At 42.5% G+C, this 19,969-nt stretch overlaps 1 protein-coding gene across 1 annotated transcript in view; it reads right to left on the bottom strand.

The window, feature by feature from the left end:
- The window catches only part of rasa3 (RAS p21 protein activator 3), a 193,014-nt gene that overhangs the window by 11,773 nt on the left and 161,272 nt on the right, over nucleotides 1-19,969 (bottom strand). Inside the window, exons 8-18 of the mRNA XM_043691244.2 lie at nucleotides 19,718-19,794; nucleotides 17,663-17,767; nucleotides 13,004-13,157; nucleotides 10,249-10,397; nucleotides 8,485-8,599; nucleotides 6,631-6,705; nucleotides 6,418-6,541; nucleotides 3,805-3,911; nucleotides 2,263-2,340; nucleotides 1,052-1,129; nucleotides 667-740 (exon numbers count right to left, since the gene is read on the bottom strand). Coding sequence (XP_043547179.1) covers nucleotides 667-740; nucleotides 1,052-1,129; nucleotides 2,263-2,340; nucleotides 3,805-3,911; nucleotides 6,418-6,541; nucleotides 6,631-6,705; nucleotides 8,485-8,599; nucleotides 10,249-10,397; nucleotides 13,004-13,157; nucleotides 17,663-17,767; nucleotides 19,718-19,794 — 1,136 coding nt within the window. The remainder of the gene's footprint in view (nucleotides 1-666; nucleotides 741-1,051; nucleotides 1,130-2,262; nucleotides 2,341-3,804; nucleotides 3,912-6,417; nucleotides 6,542-6,630; nucleotides 6,706-8,484; nucleotides 8,600-10,248; nucleotides 10,398-13,003; nucleotides 13,158-17,662; nucleotides 17,768-19,717; nucleotides 19,795-19,969) is intronic.

The raw sequence follows: 19,969 nt of genomic DNA on the forward strand, positions 1-19,969 counted from the left end.
TATGCCCTCGAGTCTTGAAATCCCCCGACCTAGGGAAAAGACACCTTCCATTCAACTTATCTATATCCCTCATGATTTTATAAACCTCTATAAGGTCACCCCTCAACCTCCTACACTTGAGTGAAAGAAGTGCCAACCTACACAGCCTTCCCTTATAACTCAAATCCTCCATTGCCAACAACATCCTGATAAATCTTTTCTGAACTCTCTCCAGCTTGATAATATCCTTCTGATAACAGGGCAACCAGAAATGGACACAGTACGCCAGAAGATGCCTCACCAACATCCTGTACAACCTCAATATGATGACCCAACTCCTATACTCACAAGGTCTGAGCTATGAAGGTTAGCATGCTAAATGCCTCCTGCCTACCAACGACGCATACTTGAAAGAATTATGCACCTGAACCCCAAGGTTTCTGTGTTTTGCTACACCACCCAAGGCTCTACTTTTAATTGCACATGTCCTGCCCTCGTTTGTTTTACCAAAATGTAATCTCTCGTGTTTATCCATCTATTAAACATAACTGTCTTTAGTTCATGTGAAGATTGATAGGACCAACAAAATCCTAATTGCCCTGTTGAAGATGGACAGGAAATAAAAATGGAGTGAATGCAGAGCAGTAAAATGTTTGCATATGAAAATGGGAGAATACAGAAACTCACCCTTCCTTTAATACAATGGGTTGCTCAATGCTTTTATGGTCCTTCCTTCCAGATGAGGAGATTAAATCTAGGAACTTCATTCAAAACAGAAAAGGTAGTAATAAAGTGACTTGCATCTATTTCTATGCCATTACTTAAATCTTTGTGCCACCAATAAGCCATAACAAAACCAACTCATCTGCCTCTCCCCCGGCCTTCATAAAGTAGCTTTAAATATTAATCCATAACATTACGATCATTGTTGTTTCCTTCTGTCTAATCACAAGCACAAACCATAAATCCACAAACAAATCCTGACTCCCCCCGCCACTTCCAATCCCTAAATCAACCCAAGCCCCATCACAAACCCAAACCCGACCCACAAAATGCTCATCAAGATACTTACATTTCTTACAGCTTCTGTATATTTCTGCTCGTTAAAGTGCTCGTAGAATGTGGCCATGTAGGATTCTTTGAAGCTTGCCTGCAGATTAAATAAAGGCAACAGAAGAAAGTCTTTAAAAAGATGGGAAAACAAACAAGCAGCATTGAAATGTTTGTTAAGATAGCCCGAATTACCAATCGGAGTTTTAAATTAAAATGAATTATTTATTACCACTTGTATTTAAGGGAAAATACAGTGAAAGGCTTCAAGTTGAAAAGTTGTTACATTTCATGAAGTAGAGTACTTTTAATCGTCATTATTCAGCAATAGAATCTCTGCTCTAATGGTCCTGCAGTCTCATGACTTCTGTCTTGTTCCACATTATTGCCGTGGTGCCAAAGGAGCTCATGTATGTACTGTAAGCTGCCTCAACTCTTCAAATGAGCAGAATTATCTCATGCCAACTTCCTGCCTTTTCCTGATGTGAAGGAGCTGGTGTTGGACTGGGGTGGACAAAGTTAAAAATCACACAACACCAGGCTCTTAAGAAGCAGCGCTTCGAAAGCTAATGCTTCCAGATAAACCGGGTGGACTGTATCCTGGTGTTGTGTGATTTTTAACTTTGCCTTTTCCTCAGACCCCTTACATATAATTCCTATTCAAATAATCATCCAAACTCTCTTGAATGCCTCATCTGAACCTGTTTTACAACCACCTGGTTTTATTATTTGCAGTTGTATTATTTGAGCTTATTTGCAGTCATATTCTTAAAATTGAAATCAGGTTCTCAATCACCATGATTGGATTTGACCTTCTTTCCTCTGAATGGTGAGTCCAGTAGCATAATGAGTCCACCATCATATCCAATCTATTGGCTTAAACGCCGTCTAAACCTCGTTTCCGACTGGAAGCATGGGTTTGGGTCACTGCCCTGTACCTGGTTGCTATTAAATGGGGGTTGGTTAGCTCAGTTAGCTGGGCAGCTGGTTTGTGATGCCAAAGGGTGTGGATTGAATTCCCACACCAGACAAGGCCACCATGGAGGTGTCACCTTCTCAAACACACCCTGCGCTTGAGGTGTAGTAACCTTCAAGTTAAACTCACCAACAGTCATCAGTCTGTAAGACATGAGCAGCCCTAGGGTCCTTTGGAATGATGGCAACTTTATCTTTACTATTAAATATAGTTCCTTCGCTTATTAGAATGCGGAATAAGTAAATCAGAGGACTTACAGACTTGGATTTGGATAAGCTACCCAAAGTCTGGATGGTCTTTGAAACCAGGGTCAGTGTTCGCGCTGTTAATGGATCCTAGAGGAAATGAAGAAATCCTTCAGCACTTGGGATGAAGAAGATGTTCAAAACTCAGCAAGCCACAGTCACAATAACTCAACTGCATTTGAATACAAATCCTTTACAGGTGAAGGAGATAACTTTGGTAGTCACTACCTTACTGTAATTAGCTTCCCTCTGATAAAATATTGTTGACACAGTGATCCACCTCTGTCTATGAGTCAGACATGAGGTGAGGAAAACCTGCTGTAGTGGACAACATGAGATCCATCGATTCAAAGTTACTTGTTTCACCCAAGAACACTTAACAGCTTGAAGAGAATTATGACATGTAAGTTAAATACAGGTAAATACGGCAGAGAAATACCTTACACCAAGTTACACATGTTTGACCAAATAATTAGCTTTAATTGTGTTGATTAAGACATTGGCCAAGACATGAGAAGAACTTCAAAACAGTGGCTGTGGGATCTTTTATCTACACCCAAGAAAGATGGTGAGGTTTCTGTTTATTAGAAAGCTGCAAATCTGACAATGCAGCTTTCCCTCAGTCAGCTTGGATTATGTGATCAAATCTCTGGAGTCGTCTCAAACTCAGGACCACGGATTGAAAGTGTTATCAACCGAGTTACAACAAGAACCTTGAGTTAACAGAATATGGAATGCTTTGTCAAAGTAATTGATCAAAATTAAATCATTCAAGAGCTGGATAAATACTGATCAAATACCAAAGGTTATTTGGCAGTACAGAATCTGAGTGAGGCTGAGAAAAGGGGGCACGCTGTAATAGCTTTTTTCCTTTTGTATTCATCAGGACAGATTCATGAATGCCACATTTCAAGGTGAAGAACTATTGATGTTGTATGAGAATAGGGAACAGCTTAGCTGGGTGTTGCACACAGACAATAGCTCAGAGCATTACTGACCCCAGTTCTGAGGAAGGGTCATTTGACATGAAACATTGACCGTGATTTCTCTCCACCAATGCTGCACGACCTGCTGAGCTTTTCCAGTGGTTTCTATCTTTGTCCCTGATTTACAGCATCTGCAGTTCCTTCGCTTTTTAGTATTGACCGACTCTTGATTGAGGCAAAACAGATGCAATCCTGGACAGGTTTTTTCCTTATACATAGAGGACAGGTGTGACGAAATATGGATATTTTATCTGTCCTGATGGATGCAAGATGAAAACCTTCACACCATATTCTTCTTTTTCAGCAATATTCAAATACAAAAAGACATATAAAGTAGGACTAGTTTCAGAAACTAAAGTGACTGTGTAAAATCAGCACTTACAGGTTCCTACATGCCACAAGGGCCAGTGCTGTTGAATGAGCCTGTCTCGTGTTACTAACATTTTCATCTTTCTGTTTGTTTGCCCTTTTGTACCCTATTTTCGAGAATGAGTCCTAACTATTGCATTAGTTCAGCTCTTGGATGTGTTTGTTCTGCACAGTGACAAAGTCCACATTTTGGACTTACCGGATGGTGAGGGTAAAGTTGGAACAAATTAGGTGAAAGGATGGCTGGAGCGAAGAACCGCAGGAAAATAAAACTGCTTACAGCAGTGTACCTTACATCAGCGTCACCTAGGAAAACAACAGAACTCAGGTTACCTTCTCAACTTTGCAGACAATTCTGCTTAGATTTACACAAGAGGATTAACCAACACAGTGGCTATTCTCTTTTATCTGATAATTGTACACTACAGCCTCACTTATTACAAACTTTCACTGCTAAAAAGATCACCTAATTATATATCACACAACATCCCAACATCTCTGTGCTTCCGTCATTTCAGCCTTTGTGGCAAACCTGATATTAGCGATTGACCAAGGGAAGTTGTGCCTTCATCTGCTTGGGCCCGAAGTTGGAGAATTCCCTTCCGAAACCTTCCCACCTCTCTCTCTCTGTCGCACTTCCTTTAAGATGCTGCTGAAGAGCTACATGTTTGACCAATCTTTTGGATTCCTGCCCGAATATCGTCTTCCACAATTTTTGGCTGTGGAGCACCTGAGGATATTTCACGATGTCCAAGGTGCTATATAAATTCAAACCGTTGTTGTTTATGCTTAGTTCATTGAATCCTGGAGAATAGTTGTAGTTATGTACAAATACCAAACAACGCACTAGCTGAACATTTCCTATTTTTTGACGGTGAAATATTGGCCAGGACATGGAGAGTTCCCTTCAAGCTGCACCAAGGGAATCCTTACATTAATTCCGTTACTGGAATGAGGATGAAAAAAGACCAAAATAGGCTTCTACACATCTAGTGTTGTGGAACCTACAGCCAGATCTATTTGGTCCAACCAATCCATGCTGCTCTATATGCTGCACATCAGCCTCCTCTTGTTTCTCTGTCATTTCAGTCTATCAGTACATTCTTCTATTTCTTTTGAACTGATGCATTTATATAACCTCCACTTATATCCAGTCACCTTTATCCTGTGGTAGCGACTTCCACAATCCCACCACTCTCTGGTTAAAGAGCTTTTTTATACATCCTTGTAAACTTTCACTGCATCTCCGCTAGTGGCTCAATATGCTATTTCTAATATGCAGACCAGAACTGTTCCCGGTGCTCCAAATCTGGTCAAACTAAGATATCCAGTGCTGTGGGGCCACGATTTGTTACAAGTTCAATCTCATCTCAACCATCGGCTGGAGTTTTTTTTTTATTCAGTCGTAGGATGCTGAGATTACTGGGTAAGCTAAACAATTATTGCCCGTCCCTAAGTGTCATTAAGAATGTGTTGGCGAGCTGCTTTCTTGAACTGCTGCAGTCTGTGTGGTGTGGGTACACTGCTGCTTGGGAGGGAATTTGAGAATTTGATCCCACAACAGTGAAGGAGAGGTAATGTAGTTCCAAATCAGGATGGCATATGTTTAGAGGGGAACTTGTAGGTGACAGTATTCCCATGTATGTGCTGCCCTTGTCGTTCTAAATGAAAATAGTCACAGGTTTAGAAGGTGCTGCTGAAGGAGCTCTGGTGAGTTGCTGAAATACATCCTGTGGATGGTACACACTGCTGTCACTGTGCATTGGTGTCAGACAAAGTGGTGGATGGGGTGCCAATCAAGTGGGCTATTTTGAAGTCAAGCTTCTTGAGTGTTGTTGGAGCTGCACTCATCCAGGCAAGTACGGAGTATTCCATTGGACTCCTGACTTGTCCCTTGTAGATGGTGGACAGACTTAGGAGAGTCAGAAGGTGAGTTACTCACCTCAAGACTCCCAGCCTCTGACCCTACTCTTTTGGCGCACAGTCTATATGGCTGGTCCGTTTTGAGTTTTGTCAATGGTAACATCCAGGATGTTGTTAATGGGGGATTCAACAATGGTGGTGCCATTGAATGGTCAGAGTCACTCTTGTTGTCATCCTGTTCCCCCCCGCCCCTCAGTCGAAGCAAAATGCTCAGAGATACTGTGTAGTTTTACCTCATTCATTGTTATTCCGGTACCTGGAGGGAAAGAGAACAATCGCCCATGTGAACAGGGACTGAGTTCACGGTCTTCTCCTCTGGAACAGCAGTTTCTCAAAGAACTATGTAGTCATTTTACAGGGAGGAGCATCAGATAAGGCAACATACATATTAATTGGGCAACCATTACAATCAACTAGTATCAATAGCAGAGATCAAGCCCTTTACTGTTATACAATGAATGTTTTTAACCCTGTTAACTGGATTCATACAATGGATACTTTTCCCCTTTTTAGCTGACCTTGCATACTGAACACTTCCAACATTGTTAAATGGCTCTACTTAGTGACTGCTTTTCCACCTTGTTAACTCATTACCTTTGCCTCCAGCACCCCATTGATAACTGTAAGTTCTTATCTGATCAGAGTCATGCTCAGCTGAACCGCTTAACTCAGAACTTAACTCTTTCCCTGCCTGCTTATATCCTATACACATTCTCATTGTTGAAGATAGTCTTTGATTGGAACTTGCATTTGATAAATATTATTTGTTACTTATTGACCCAGAATAAATATTATCCAGGTCTTGCTGCATATTGACATGGAGCACTTCGGTGTTTGAGGAATTGCAAATGGTGCTGAATGTTGGAGTAGACAGAATGGGTCACTTTACCTTGAAATCTCTTTGCAGCAGATTCTCTCAGTGAGAAAAAGATGTCAGACATGACTGTGGGACAACTCATACCAGACTTGGTAATGACATTGAAAATTCTTTCAACATATTGCCGGAGGTTGTCCTGTAATGAAATCAGAGGTGGCACACAAACACTGAAATTAATGAAATAGAAATCACATATTGTTGATTGCAAACACTGAAGAGCCTTACCATGTTAGATTCCAGGTTTTCACCATCCTTCAGCTTAACTGGGTCAATCTCACAAGGTTTGTGCATTCCACATATCTATGAAATAGAAGTCAAAAAAGGTTTACAATTCAACTGAACTTATACTCGTCAGTCAACCTAAATAATTCAAATATGTTTAATAGATCTTACACAATGTTTCATCTTGATACCTTCCCTTTGCTCATAAACCATTCACAAATTCACTGTAAACCAAGACTTTGCAAAATTGGAAATCATTCTCCAAATGATGAATCATAAAACACACTTTCCCTTTGGCTTTCCATTGGATTCATTACCAGCCTGTTGGATCCAGACAGATCTTAATGAAAAGAGCCTAAATGTTCATCTGTGATAAATTCAGATCCACTCAATAATGACTGAGCTGAAATGTGTGTGCACATGTGAAACAGAGAGTGAGAATGCGAGAATGAGTATGTGGGAGTGAGTGTGCAAGAATGTTGTGGTTCTGCTCGCCGAGCTGGGAATTTGTGTTGCAGACGTTTTGTCCCCTGTCGAGGTGACATCCTCAGTGCTTGGGAGCCTCCTGTGAAGAGCTTCTGTGATGTTTCCTCCGGCATTTATAGTGGTTTGCCTCTGCCGCTTCCGGTTGTCAGTTCCAGCTCTCCGTTGTAGTGGCCGGTATATTGGGGCCATTGGGCCACTGCAGCGGACAGTTGGAACTGACAACCGGAAGCGGCAGAGGCAAACCACTATAAATGCCGGAGGAAACATCACAGAAGCTCTTCACAGGAGGCTCCCAAGCACTGAGGATGTCACCTAGACAGGGTACAAAACGTCTGCAACACAAATTCCCAGCTCAGCGAACAGAACCACAACAACGAGCACCCGAGCTACAAATCTTCTCCCAAACTTTGCAAGAATGTGTAAGTGCAAGGGGATGACTGCAGGAAGGTGAGAGTGCAGGTTAGTGCATGAGAGTATCTCTTCAACCAGTAGCTACTAAATATCAGTTTTATGAAGAAGCATTCTGAAATGTTTTGCTGATGCTTTAAGGATGGAACTCCTTGATTCCTGATAATGTAGGAGCAAATATTGTCGTTCAATAGGACTTTACAGTTGGTTTATAAATTCTAAATTATAGAATATACTACACTAGATAAAAACAGGAGACTTCCAGGAAAATGTACACGTGTGAGTGTTCCGGGTGTGTGTGAGAGAGAATGTGTCTGAGAGATTGAGTTTGGATGTGTGGGAGAGTATGTGCCAGCGAGTGTTTGAGAGTCAGCATTTGTGTGAATGAGTGTGTGTGTGTGTAAACTTGCATGCAGTTGTGATATCCAGTGTAAGAGTATGTGGAGGTGTGACTGTAAGCACATGACAGTCAGAGAGAGAATATGAAATAATGTGCATGAGTGTGAGAGAGTGAGATTGAGAGAGTCAGTGTGAAAATGACAGTGTGTAAGCCTGTGTGTCAGTTTACAGTGTGAGTGCATATGTGTCAGTGTGTGTGTGAATGTGTGTAAATGTGAGTCAGTGTGTGTGTAAATGTGAGAATTGGTGAGTGTGAATGTGAGAGTCTGTGTGAGTGTGTGTGAATGTGACAGACTGTGTGTGTTTGTGTGTGTGTGAACGTGAGCATCAGTATGTGTGTGAGATTGTCAGTGAGAGACACTGTGTGTGTAAGGGTGTAAACGCGAGAGTCATGGCGTTTGTGAGAATGTGAGAGTCAATGTGCGTGCTACTGTGTATGTGAGTGTCCATGTATGCATGCAGTTGAGTCTGTGAGGGTGTTAAGTGTATATTTGAGTGATTGTGAGTGTGATCTGTTTTTTGATCTGATTAACATAGACCCTAACCCTGACAAATACTGCTCACCTCATCGACAATTGGCTTCAGTGTGACCTGCAGGTAATGCCTCCCGGCCAGTTTCATTGTTTCATCAATGCACTTGGAGGTTAGGGAGTTCCCTCGGAATATGGTGTTTGGATCCCTGAAAAGGAACAAATCTGTGTAGTTGGGTGAACTAGAACACAGTGACTAAAGCTTTGCAAAAGGAGACAATGTTTGAGGGTCTGCAAGTGTCTGATTGGCTGACCAGGAATCTGCCGAGAGATTTTCCATATTTCTCACTCTGCTTGCAGTGTGTTACAGACGTCAACATTGGCATCACCTCCAACAGTGGCATGTTCAGCCTATGAAGGCTCTTTGTTTGTTAACCTCAACATGCTGGGTTTACTACGTTAGAAGTCACCAAGTTATAGTGCAACAGATTTAATGGAAATCATATACTATCGAAGCACTGCTCCTTCGTTAGGTGAAGTGGTGAAGAGATTACAAATATACCTGTTTCACTATAACCTGTTGTCATGTGACTTCTGACTTCATTCATCCCAGTCTAACCTCCACAACAAGGGTTTAACAACAGAATAGCCCTGAATCAGGTGAGTGTTTAGGAACAATGACCTGGCATTGGGTTCAGTGTGGTTCCTCTGACATTAGTGCTCCCAACTCAAGTCATAAAATACTGCAGCATGGAAACAGTCCCTTTGGTCCATCATGCCAGTCACCTCACTAACTCTCACTTGCCCATGGCCTTATGTATTACAGCATTTCAGGTGTTCATCTCAATACTTCTGAAATATTGTGATGGCTCCCTTTTCGGTTGTGAGTTCCAGATATCCGCCACCCTCTGAGTGAAAGCAAAGTGCTCCTTAACCCCCCTCTAAACCTCCTGCCCTTTACCTTAACCCAATGCCCCCTGGTTATTAGGAGAAAGTAAGGATTGCAGATGCTGGAGAGTCAGAGTCGAAAAGTGTGGCGCTGGAAAAGCACAGCAGGTCAGGCAGCATCCGAGGAGCAGGAGAGTTGATGTTTCGGGCACAAGCCCTTCATCAGGAAAGCTCCCCACCACGCAGGTAATTGACCCCTCTACTAAGGGGAGAAGTTTCTTCCCTATCTACTTTCGTCATAATTATTTACACCTCAGTCAGGCTCCCCGTCCAGCTTTCTCTGCTGTAAGGAAAATAATCCCAGCCTATCAGCTCTGTCTTCATAGCTAAATCACTCCAGGCCAGACAATGTCCTGTACTCCTCTTCAGTACAATGACATCCCTCTTTTCATGTGGCTACCAGAACAATGTGCAGTATTCCATCTGTGGCCTGACCAATGTTCAAAACAGCTCCATCATAAGCTCCATGCTTTTCTAGTCCTTATCTCAACTAAGAAAAGCAAGTATCCCTTATGCCTTGCTAACTAACCTGTCCACTTATCTTGTTGCCTTTATGGATTTAGGTACTTGCACACCAAGGTCCTACTCATCCTAGGTACTGCCCTTCATCATACAAACTAAAAACTTGTGTTTACGCAACACCTTCATGATTTCCCATGCTACATGCTGAAAAGGTCTTGAAACATTTTGTTGTGCCAATCAGGGAGGGTGGACAGAGGGGAGCTTGTTCCCATCTCCCCACCCCCTGTCCGAACAAAACAAGGTGAGATTGGAGGCTTCGCTGGAACGTGAGCCAGTGTAGGTGACACCAAGTGAGGAGGGAAGCAAGCAGGAAGAGCAGTTTGTGTAATTCTATCAACAATACTCAGAATCAGTGAGATGACGTTTCTAAAATAAAATGTTTACTCACAGGGTCCTGTTTATTTCAGCATTTGCTATCGCGCTGATGAAGGGGACAATCTTGCTGTAATGCAAGAAGAGTCTGACCAGGGGAACAGCAGCTTCCTGTTTCTCCCGACACACTTCTCCCAGCATGTGAGCAGCTGATGCGGAAACTGGCTGTGGAGAGTTAAACAGGGACAGCATCAGCATTGTTCCATGCACAAGAAAACGGTCACTCTGCTCTCATCACTGAAAGAAGAATGGGAGATGTCAGGATTCTTTTCCCTTCGGTTCAGAAAAGGGATGACATCACCACTACTGAAAGGGAGGTCAATTGGCCCGTCACACCTGTGCTATCTCTTCAGTTGTTGGCTGTAATGTCGATCCTTGCGCTTCACCTCCTCCAAGCCTTTTCATGTCCAAATACCAATCTAGCTCCTTTTTTTAAAATGATTGGAAGTGCTGGTTTTGGACCGGGGTGGACAAAGTTAAAAATAACACAAGACCAGGTTAGAATCCAACAGGTTTATTTGGAAGCACTAGCTTTCAGAGCGCTGCTCCTTTATCAGGGAGTGCTTCACTGCCTGATGAAGGAGCAATGCTCTGAAAGCTAGTCCCTCCAAATAAACCTGTTGGACTATAACCTGGTCTTGTGTGATTTTTAAATTTGTCCTTTTTTTAAATTGTATGATTTTGCTTTGACAGTGCGGTAAGTGGTTTCCAGGTGATACAGTAACATTAAATCAACAGCAGGGGGCAGCAATGCGCTGTGTAACTGCCTGGTAATTCCCTACAACAATGTCACCTCAAAAAGATAAAAATCGCACAACACCAGGTTATAGTCCAACAGGTTTAATTGGAAGCACACTAGCTTTCGGAGTGACGCTCCTTCATCAGGTGATAGTGAAGGAGCGTTGCTCCAAAAGCTAATGCTTCCAATTAAACCTGTTGAACTATAACCTGGTGTTGTGTGATTTTTAACTTTGTACACCCCAGTCCAACACCGGCATCTTTGAGGAGAAAGTAAGGTCTGTAGATGCTGGAGATCAGAGCTGAAAATGTGTTGCTGGAAAAGCGCAGCAGGTCAGGTAGCATCCAGGGAACAGGAGAATCGACGTTTCGGGCATAAGCCCTTCCTGAAAAAGGGCTTATGCCCGAAACGTCGATTCTCCTGTTCCCTGGATGCTGCCTGACCTGCTGCGCTTTTCCAGCAACACATTTTCAGCAAACACCGGCATCTCCAAATCATGACCTCAAAAAGAATTTGGCATTCCCAAAAAGTTGCAACCAGTAACAGAAGGGGCTCATTTTTCTTTGTGAAATCGATTCAACTCTAAATTCATGACTGCAAATTGTCCACAAAGAATTTGCAATGTTCTGGTCTGTTAAGGCCCGAAGGTTCAGTGAAATCCATGTAGGCTGCTTTCTTAGGGCAGTTTGCAAAACCCACCCCTTCACAACCCTGTTTAAAACAGCGCCACCATAACCTGTCCCCAGTGTTTTGCCTCCTCCAAAGCTGGTCATACTCCAGTTTCAGGGATGGAGATGGGAAAAGGATACTGTAATGGCAGGGCTCTGTAAGGGGAGCTGGAAATGGGGAGTAGAGGGGGTGGGGTGGCAAGTGGTTTGGTTGGGAGGGGTGTGCGAGAGTGGGAACCTCTCTTAAAACACTCTTTACGAACACTCTTTATGCACCCCTTCCTTGTTGACCCACCCTCCCCAATGTCCCCGATCTACAGAAACCATCCCCTCTTTCAAACATCATGTCCTCCTGGGATTCTGCTGCTAACAATGACACCTTCCCTGAGACCCATACTTGTTCGTTCCTTTATTACAATCTCCCTCATCTAGCACCTCCATCCCTTCTGACATTTGGTCTCTCCCCAGCACCCACTTCCCTGGATCCGCAGTTAGGGAGTCATACAGCTGTGCAGCACAGAATCAGACCCTTCGGTCCAATCCGTCCATGCCAACGAGATATCCTAAATTAATCTAAACCCATTTGCCAGCATTTGGCCTATTTCCCTCTGAACCCTCCTTATTCATGTACCCAACCAGATACCTTCTCGAAACCTGTCAAAATCTCAAACTTCTTACAGTTTTGATGAAGGAACACAAATCTTCCTTACTGACTCGGTTTCTCTCTACAACAGTACTGACAGACCCATGGAGTTTTTCGAGCACTTTTAGCTTATTTTTTTAAAATAAAATTCCGTTTTGCTTTTGTTTTCAGTTCCAGAAGTTGAAGGAAATTCGGCGGATGTGCCAACTGGACTTTCAGCTCAGTCTGGGAGGAGCTAATGGAGAGAGGTGGGGGAGGAGCTAATGGAGAGAGGTGGGTGGGTATGAGAGCTGGTGGAGAGGCGAAATGGTGACTGAGGTGGGGGCAGTTTGGGGCAGGGAAGGGGTGTGTCACTTTCATGGTAACTCAGTTCCTGACACAGACTGTGAAGTGGAAATCTACTGAGCTCCAACCTGTGCTCACTGGGGACACAGGGTTTGAACGTTCACCCCACATGTGTTACCAAGACCATCTTTCAGGTGTTCGGGTCAAGAATGGGTGCAAATGGGAGGCTGTTTGTCCTCTCTTGTGTCTGTATTCTCATTTGGCAAGTTTGGTTTATTTCAATGAGTTTGAATAAAGTCTCCCATGAATGTTAGCCCTCAATTTGGGATTGGGGTTAGGGTTAGCGTCAGTTTGAGAGTTAAGATTAGGACCTAATTTAAGGTTACCATTAGGTTAGATCTCGTATAAGATTGAAGCTCAGAGTACACAACCCTACCTCAACATCTGCTGATTTTAATAAAAGATCCCTCAAGGGGTCGTAATATTGAGAAGGGAAAACATGGTCCTCAGTGTAAACAACATTTAGCCGTAAGGAACCCAAATCAACAGGTTTATTTGGCTTGCCATTATCTCTGGGCTGAAGGAAATACCTGCAACATACAACAGTAAGAAAGGAAATTGTTAATTTTCCTCATCACAGACATCTCAACATAAATATAAATCATCTCTATTTATCAAATTTCTTTTTGTAATTCAAAATGGTGCTAGATTGTGGCGACAAAACACTTTTTCGAGATATATGTGATAATAAATAACTCAAAAACATACACACTAAACATTTGCTTATACCCTCAAGGGAGTTGCCTACTTCCCCTTCCCATCAGCCACCTCTGAAATCCTCCAATCAGCCACAGAACTTACACCAGGCAGGAAGCAGCCCTCAACTGTCCCGTACTGCTCCATGGAACATTGCAGGCAGCTTAAAGATGGGCAGAAGGGCAGTACATAACCCACCTGAAGAATTTTCCAGATGCCCCCAATACTGCTCCCCTCCCCTCCACCACCTGTCCCCTCCTCCCTCCAGCTCCAGTCTGGACAATTCACCCCAAAGAGGGAGAATTAAGGGGAGAGAGAGAAAACAAAAAAAAGAGACAAAACAGGAAAATAAAAGCTTTTTTTAAAAAATATCTCAAAGTAAAAGTTTACTGGCTGCAGGAAAGAGACTTCCACTGAAAACTGTTCCCCTTCTAGGTCAGAGAGATTGAGTTGCATTACAAAAAACACTTGGTCAATTAAAGTGGCATTCACCATGAAAGCACATAATCCCAAAAAACAAAATGAAATTTTTGATAAAGAGCTCCTTCTGCTATAAATTACCAGCCCAGGCTTTCTGTGGTGAGTTTAACAAGCAATTAGATTAGATTACTTACAGTGTGGAAACAGGCCCTTCGGCCCAACAAGTCCACACCGACCCTCCAAAGAGCAGCCGACCCAGACCCTACAGGCAATTTAGCATGCCCAATTCACCTAACCTGCACATCTTTTGGACTGTGGGAGGAAACCCACGCAGACACAGGGAGAATGTGCAAACTCCACACAGACAGTCGCCCAAGGTGGGATTTGAACCCAGGTCTCTGGCGCTGTGAAGCAGCAGTGCTAATCGCTGTGCCACTCATAAATTAATGTGCAAATCTAGGAAGTTTTTTAAATTAATAAGGAATTTGAGGGTGGGCTGCCATTGGTGTGAAATAAACTGCAAGGAGGTATAATCTGACCAACAAGTTCTGGAGATTCATGAGTCCTGCCATCTCTCTTCATCCCCTGATTACTAGACAATTTACACCTGAATAAGGACCATTGTTAACAGGATCATTATCATTACCCATGAATAGCTGGTCCTTGATTTCCCTCCTCCTACTTATAAATTTATGCAAGAGCAAATTAAATAAGGTGACCACTATACAGATGCTCAATTTAATTATTCTGTCAGTACACACGTGTTCTGTCCACTCCCATCCAGAACTTGCTGGATTGCAATTCCAGAGGAAGTATCCAATCTGTCCTTCCTCTCTCTAATGCGGGTATATGAGGCTCATTGGTAGCTTCTTTACATGCCATCCAGGAGACAGGATTAGCTAATGGAGCACAAAGAGAGGATTTGATCTGAAACAGCTGGGGAGACTGTTATGTAGCAGTGATGTCACTGGACCCATTCTTTGGGGGCTTAGATTAAAATCCCTATGCACCAAAATGTTGAAATTTAAATTTGTTGATAAAGTCTGGAATTGAAAGCTAGTTTCATGGTGTCTATAGACAATTTCCCATATTGTAATCCCCTTTCCTTTGCCATCCTTCCCTGGTCTACCTACATGTGAATTTTAAAGGAAGTTTATTTTATTTACTTGTAGGACATGTGCTGGTCAGTATTTATTGTCTGTCCCCTACTTGCCCTTGAGAAGGTGATGGTGAGCTGCCTTTTGAATGGCTGCAGTCCTTGTGTTTAGGTAAATGCACAATGTCCTGAGGGAGGGAATTCCAGGATTTTGACCCAGTGACACTGAAGGAACAGCGATATATTTCCAAGTCAGGATGGTGACTGGCTTGGTAGAGAACTTGCAGGAGATGGTGTTCCCATATATCTGCTACGCTTGTCCTAGGCGGAAGTGGTTGTGGGTTTGGAAGGTGAAACCAAGGATCTGTGCTGTATTTCTGCAGTGCACCTTGTTGATGGCACACATTGCTGGATTTCTACCACTTAGTATGTGAAGACATGCTAACAAATTCCTTCCCAATGTCAACATGATGCATTTAAGTCTGTGCAATGTGGAATTTTTTATTAACAGGCTCTTTGTGTAACTATTTTTTTTACTACACTCCATGTGGCTTTATTTGTAATGTAAGCTACTTTTATTTAACCACTGTATTGCATTCCTGTGTGAAAAGGGAGGAAATGCAAAGCCAATTGAGTTTGCTATGGGAGGCACACAGGCCTGGCAGCAGTGTGTCATAAACTTTCTTGCAGCTTTCTTCCTTAAAGTTTATAAGGTACATGACAGATATATGCATCAAAAAGTGTGGCGTTGGAAAAGCACAGCCAGTCAGGCAGCATCCGAGGAGCAGGGAGAGTTGACGTTTTGGGCGGAAGCTCTTCATCGGGAATGTGATTCTTGAAATGCCGATTCTCCTGCTCCTCGGATGCTGCCTGACCTGCTGTGCTTTTTCAGCACCACATGTTTTGACTCTGATCTCCAGCATCCTCACTTTCTCCTAAGTATGTCCATCAATCCACCGTCATCCACCAGCATGCTGTGGGATAACGCCTTGAATTCCAGGTGACAGGGTGTCACAATTTTTCGTGATAGAAACTGACCCGCTGGTTCCAAATTCACATTAAAAATAATGGTGAGGTTAATAGTAATCAACATTAACTATGTACAAATCAAAAGCAACTTCAGCTGAGCTTCAATGCATGGCTAAATTAAAAAAACCCAAAAGTTAGTGTCAAGCTGCCTCACTCCATCATAAACCAGTGAAAGTAACTGCCTTAAAAAGTAGGAACAGCTATATTTGCATTCGAAATACAGAGTAAAACCATCCCGGAAGTCTGAGTTTTCTATTTTAGTCTACGTATTCTTGTTAAGGCTGTGACAAATCCCAAACAATCACTTTGATGCTGAAAATTAACTTTTATAAAAGTGGAGTCTCATTTCTTCACCTTTCAAATGCAATAGAAGATTCAAAAGAATCATAAAACTTTTCCACCTCCTCACTCTCCCTCCCTCTCTCTCTATTTCACTATCTCCTGATCTAAGATAAGATCAGTATTCTAACCTACCCTTCCTGCTGTGACTGCACCATTCGTTAACAATTCTTCAAGCTGGTTTAACAGTTTCGCAGTTGCTCAAACTGGTCTTGCAGATCCCAGTTGCTTTGTGGAGAGAGCTGTGCTCTTGTCATTTCCCACTTGCAGCATGTTACTGTACAGAAGTAGGGGACACTGTAGCATTGCAGTCATGTCATTAGATCAATAATCCAGACTGCATAATCTTCTGGGAACAGGGGTTTGAATTCCATCATAGCAGATGGTTTGAAGTCACTATGTTTGAGACAGTGGCTCAGTGGTTAGTACTGCTTCCTCATAGCGCCTGGGACCCGGGATTGATTCCACCCTCAGGTGACTATCTCTATGGAGTCTGCACATTCTCCCTGTGCCTGTGTGGGGTTTCTGCCGGGTGCTCCAGTTACAGTCCAAAGACGTGCAGCTTAAGGTGGATTAGCCACAGGGAAATGTGGGGTCAGAGAGATGGGGTGGGTCTGGGTAGAATGCTCTTTGGAGGGTCGTTGTGGACTAGATGGGCCAAATGGCCTGGTACCACACTGTAGGCTATCAATCTATGATCCACTTATTTTGAACATTGAGTAAATTTGAGGAGGTAGACAGATTTTCAAATACCAATGGGTTGAAGGATTATGGAGAATGGGCGAGAAAGTGGAGTTGAGGACAAGGTGAGATCAGTCAGATTATATCCAATGGCAGAGCAGGCCTGAGGAGCTGAATTGCCTACTCCTGTTGTTCAAAAGGCAAATTCAACAGAGGGTTCATCAAATACAATAAATTCTGGCTTAATGTGCATTGTAGAATGTAGATATTTTGAAAGATCATAGCTATAAACAATCCGCTTAATTTTTGCATATAGGGAAATTGTTTTATGGCAGTCAATAGAATAGGATGTAAGTAACTGCCTATTCAATCAGTTGCTTCATCAAGAACAATGCTGCTGTTTCTGCAGTCAAGTTGCACAATGGTGAAATGGAATAAAATGACGCCTTAGAATAGCAGGGAAATGTACGGGCCATTGAAACTCGGCAAGTGCAGCACCTTGGTGTGTTACAAACATTCTGGTGATGTGATGCTTTGACATGTGGCTCAAAAATGGTTCTGTGCATCTGTCCTTCCCTTCCGTGCCAACCAGATGTGGCTCAAGTCACCAAACTGTAGACTCAGAAGCCAGCGACATTTTCACCACTTGCAGTTGGCAGCACACCCACATAAAGGCAAACAACTCAACATTTGAAGGAAAGTTCAAGGTGCAGATTGTTGTTCAGTCTATACCTTTAGGAAGGGCATTATTGAACTGAATGAGCTCTCAATTACCATGCTTGATGGGATGAAGACTGTTTTAAAATCTTCAAAGGGAGACGTAGTTCTCCAAGAAATTCATCACCAAACTTTAAGTTACTGGCATTCCAAAGGTCAATCCTGGAAAAAGAAACATTCCATCTCTTAGTAAAGGCAAAAGATGTCACATACTATCAAAGAACTTTAAGCCCCATTGCTTATTATAGGATGTTATCAGACTAATATGGACCTTAATAAATATAGATCTCATATTTAATGCAAGAGTATAACTGTACAATGATTGCCTTATTTGGCTGGTATTTGGAAATAAAAATCTGGTCTTGATAAAAGTGATGATGATGCTGTCAGATTGGTTTTACAAGCAATAGATCCACTAAATGTGAACTCCTCACCTCATGCCTGGGTTGGTTTATTGATAAGAGATTGACTAACAGACCGTGGTCACTGTGATTAGTCCTCAATTCCATTATTGCAATGACTAGGATGGTAGACAATGGTCTAAACCTTTATTTTTGAAACATCCGCTAATGCCTACATTCCTACGCAAGGACTATTCCCCACACAGGCCACTCAGCTTAATTCCTCTCTCCGCATTACTCTCATGTACTCTGATATCCCATCAAAGCTAATCCCATTCTTCCCTTTCATTTCCAGTCTAACCCTATTCATTCTCTCACTTCCACAAATGTTTCACGTTGCACGCAATCCATTGCTATTCTTCCCCTTACTTCCCACATCCTTTAATATTCCACATGGTCTAACTTCACTCTGATGCTCATTTCATATACCCTGTAATATCAGCTCTAGTCTGATACCATTCCCCCTCCTCACTCCCCACATCCTTGCCTATCCCATCCAGTTGTGGTACTTTCCCAAATGACGACTCCTGGTACTTTGCCTCTGTACCAGGAAGTGATGGGGGTAATTAAGGGTAAGGATTAATGGTTAGCTCATTGGGCTGGACGGTCAATTTGTGATGCACAGTGATGCCAACACTGAAGGGTCAGTTCCCATACTGGCTGAGGTCACCATGAAGGCCCTACCTTCTCCAGCTCAGCCCTCAGCTGAGGTTTGGTGACCCTAAGGTTAAACTCAGGATGAGTTACTTCTCTCGAATGAGAGAGCAGCCCTATGGTCCTCTGGGATTATGATGACTTTCACTTCTCTTAACATTGAGTTAGTTCACCATCACCAATCAGCTTTTGTTTTGAAACGGTCCTTTCAATTGATTAAGCAGCAAAATCACACTGGTGTGGATGAGATATTGTTCTTGGATAAAAAAATAAGGTTATTGCATCATAGCAATCAGTACAATTACCTATTTGGCCAGGTATAATTACTCAGACCTTAGGGAGCTGGTACAGATATATCTGCTCCTTCTGAAAACTAGAGTAGAACTCCTTGTCTCAACTCATAGATATCAGTCAAATGGGTGGAGCCAATGTAACATGAACATTAACCTCTTCAATGCCATTTCCTTAAGCACATCTGTCTAATCACATCCTGTTGCTCATTCTCCAAAGCTCTTACAATCTTTCTTTTGCAATAGTGCCTATTTTTTTTGGCAGATCAAATCATTGCACAAACCTTCCATAAATGTCCACATCTTCAGTCACACTGCACCTCCATCTTACAAGCAACTATCTAATTCCCTTCTAAGATAATTTATGGACTCTGCTTAAACAAAGCTTTGAGACTGAGATTTTCATAATGCTTGGGAATAGGGCTGTCTCAGGAGATATACAAAAGGCAAGGGAACATTTAGCAGGGTCAAAAAGCTTACAGCATGTTGTATTGGATACAATGAGGTATTAGTATAGGTCAATGGAATTAATCCAACATGAGCAGGGAGTGTGAAAGAGAACCCCCATTTACAATGATGTGACTAGTTCCTACTGCAAAGCCGACATGAACCTGTACAAATGAATCACACCACAAAGCGGTCAATCAATGTCATAGTTTTGCCTGCACAGGAATAAAGACACATTTTTTTAAGTTAATCTGGGAAACAACTATGTTATTTGACAGCAGACTCAGAAACATACTCCAGCTTCCAGAAAACCTCCTCACCTGATTTCCATCTTCTCAACATGTTCTTCCTCAACATCAAAATGTGACTTTCGGTTGTAGCTACATGGCCTTGTCACCTGCAATGAAATCAGGAAACGAGAGATGGATGGTTAGAATTCCCTTGCAGAGGAAGTTTGTAGTACAGCATTTAAGGTGAACATCTAAACTAGCTACAATACACAATGATTCCCAACTTTAGAGGGTGGCGAGACAGAAAGGTTTATAATGTTCTGACCAGACACACAGTGGGTA

Source organism: Chiloscyllium plagiosum, unplaced genomic scaffold, assembly GCF_037043375.1.
Source record: "Chiloscyllium plagiosum isolate Xiang-an unplaced genomic scaffold, Cpla_swu_hap1 HiC_scaffold_6, whole genome shotgun sequence".
Taxonomy (NCBI): domain Eukaryota; kingdom Metazoa; phylum Chordata; class Chondrichthyes; order Orectolobiformes; family Hemiscylliidae; genus Chiloscyllium; species Chiloscyllium plagiosum.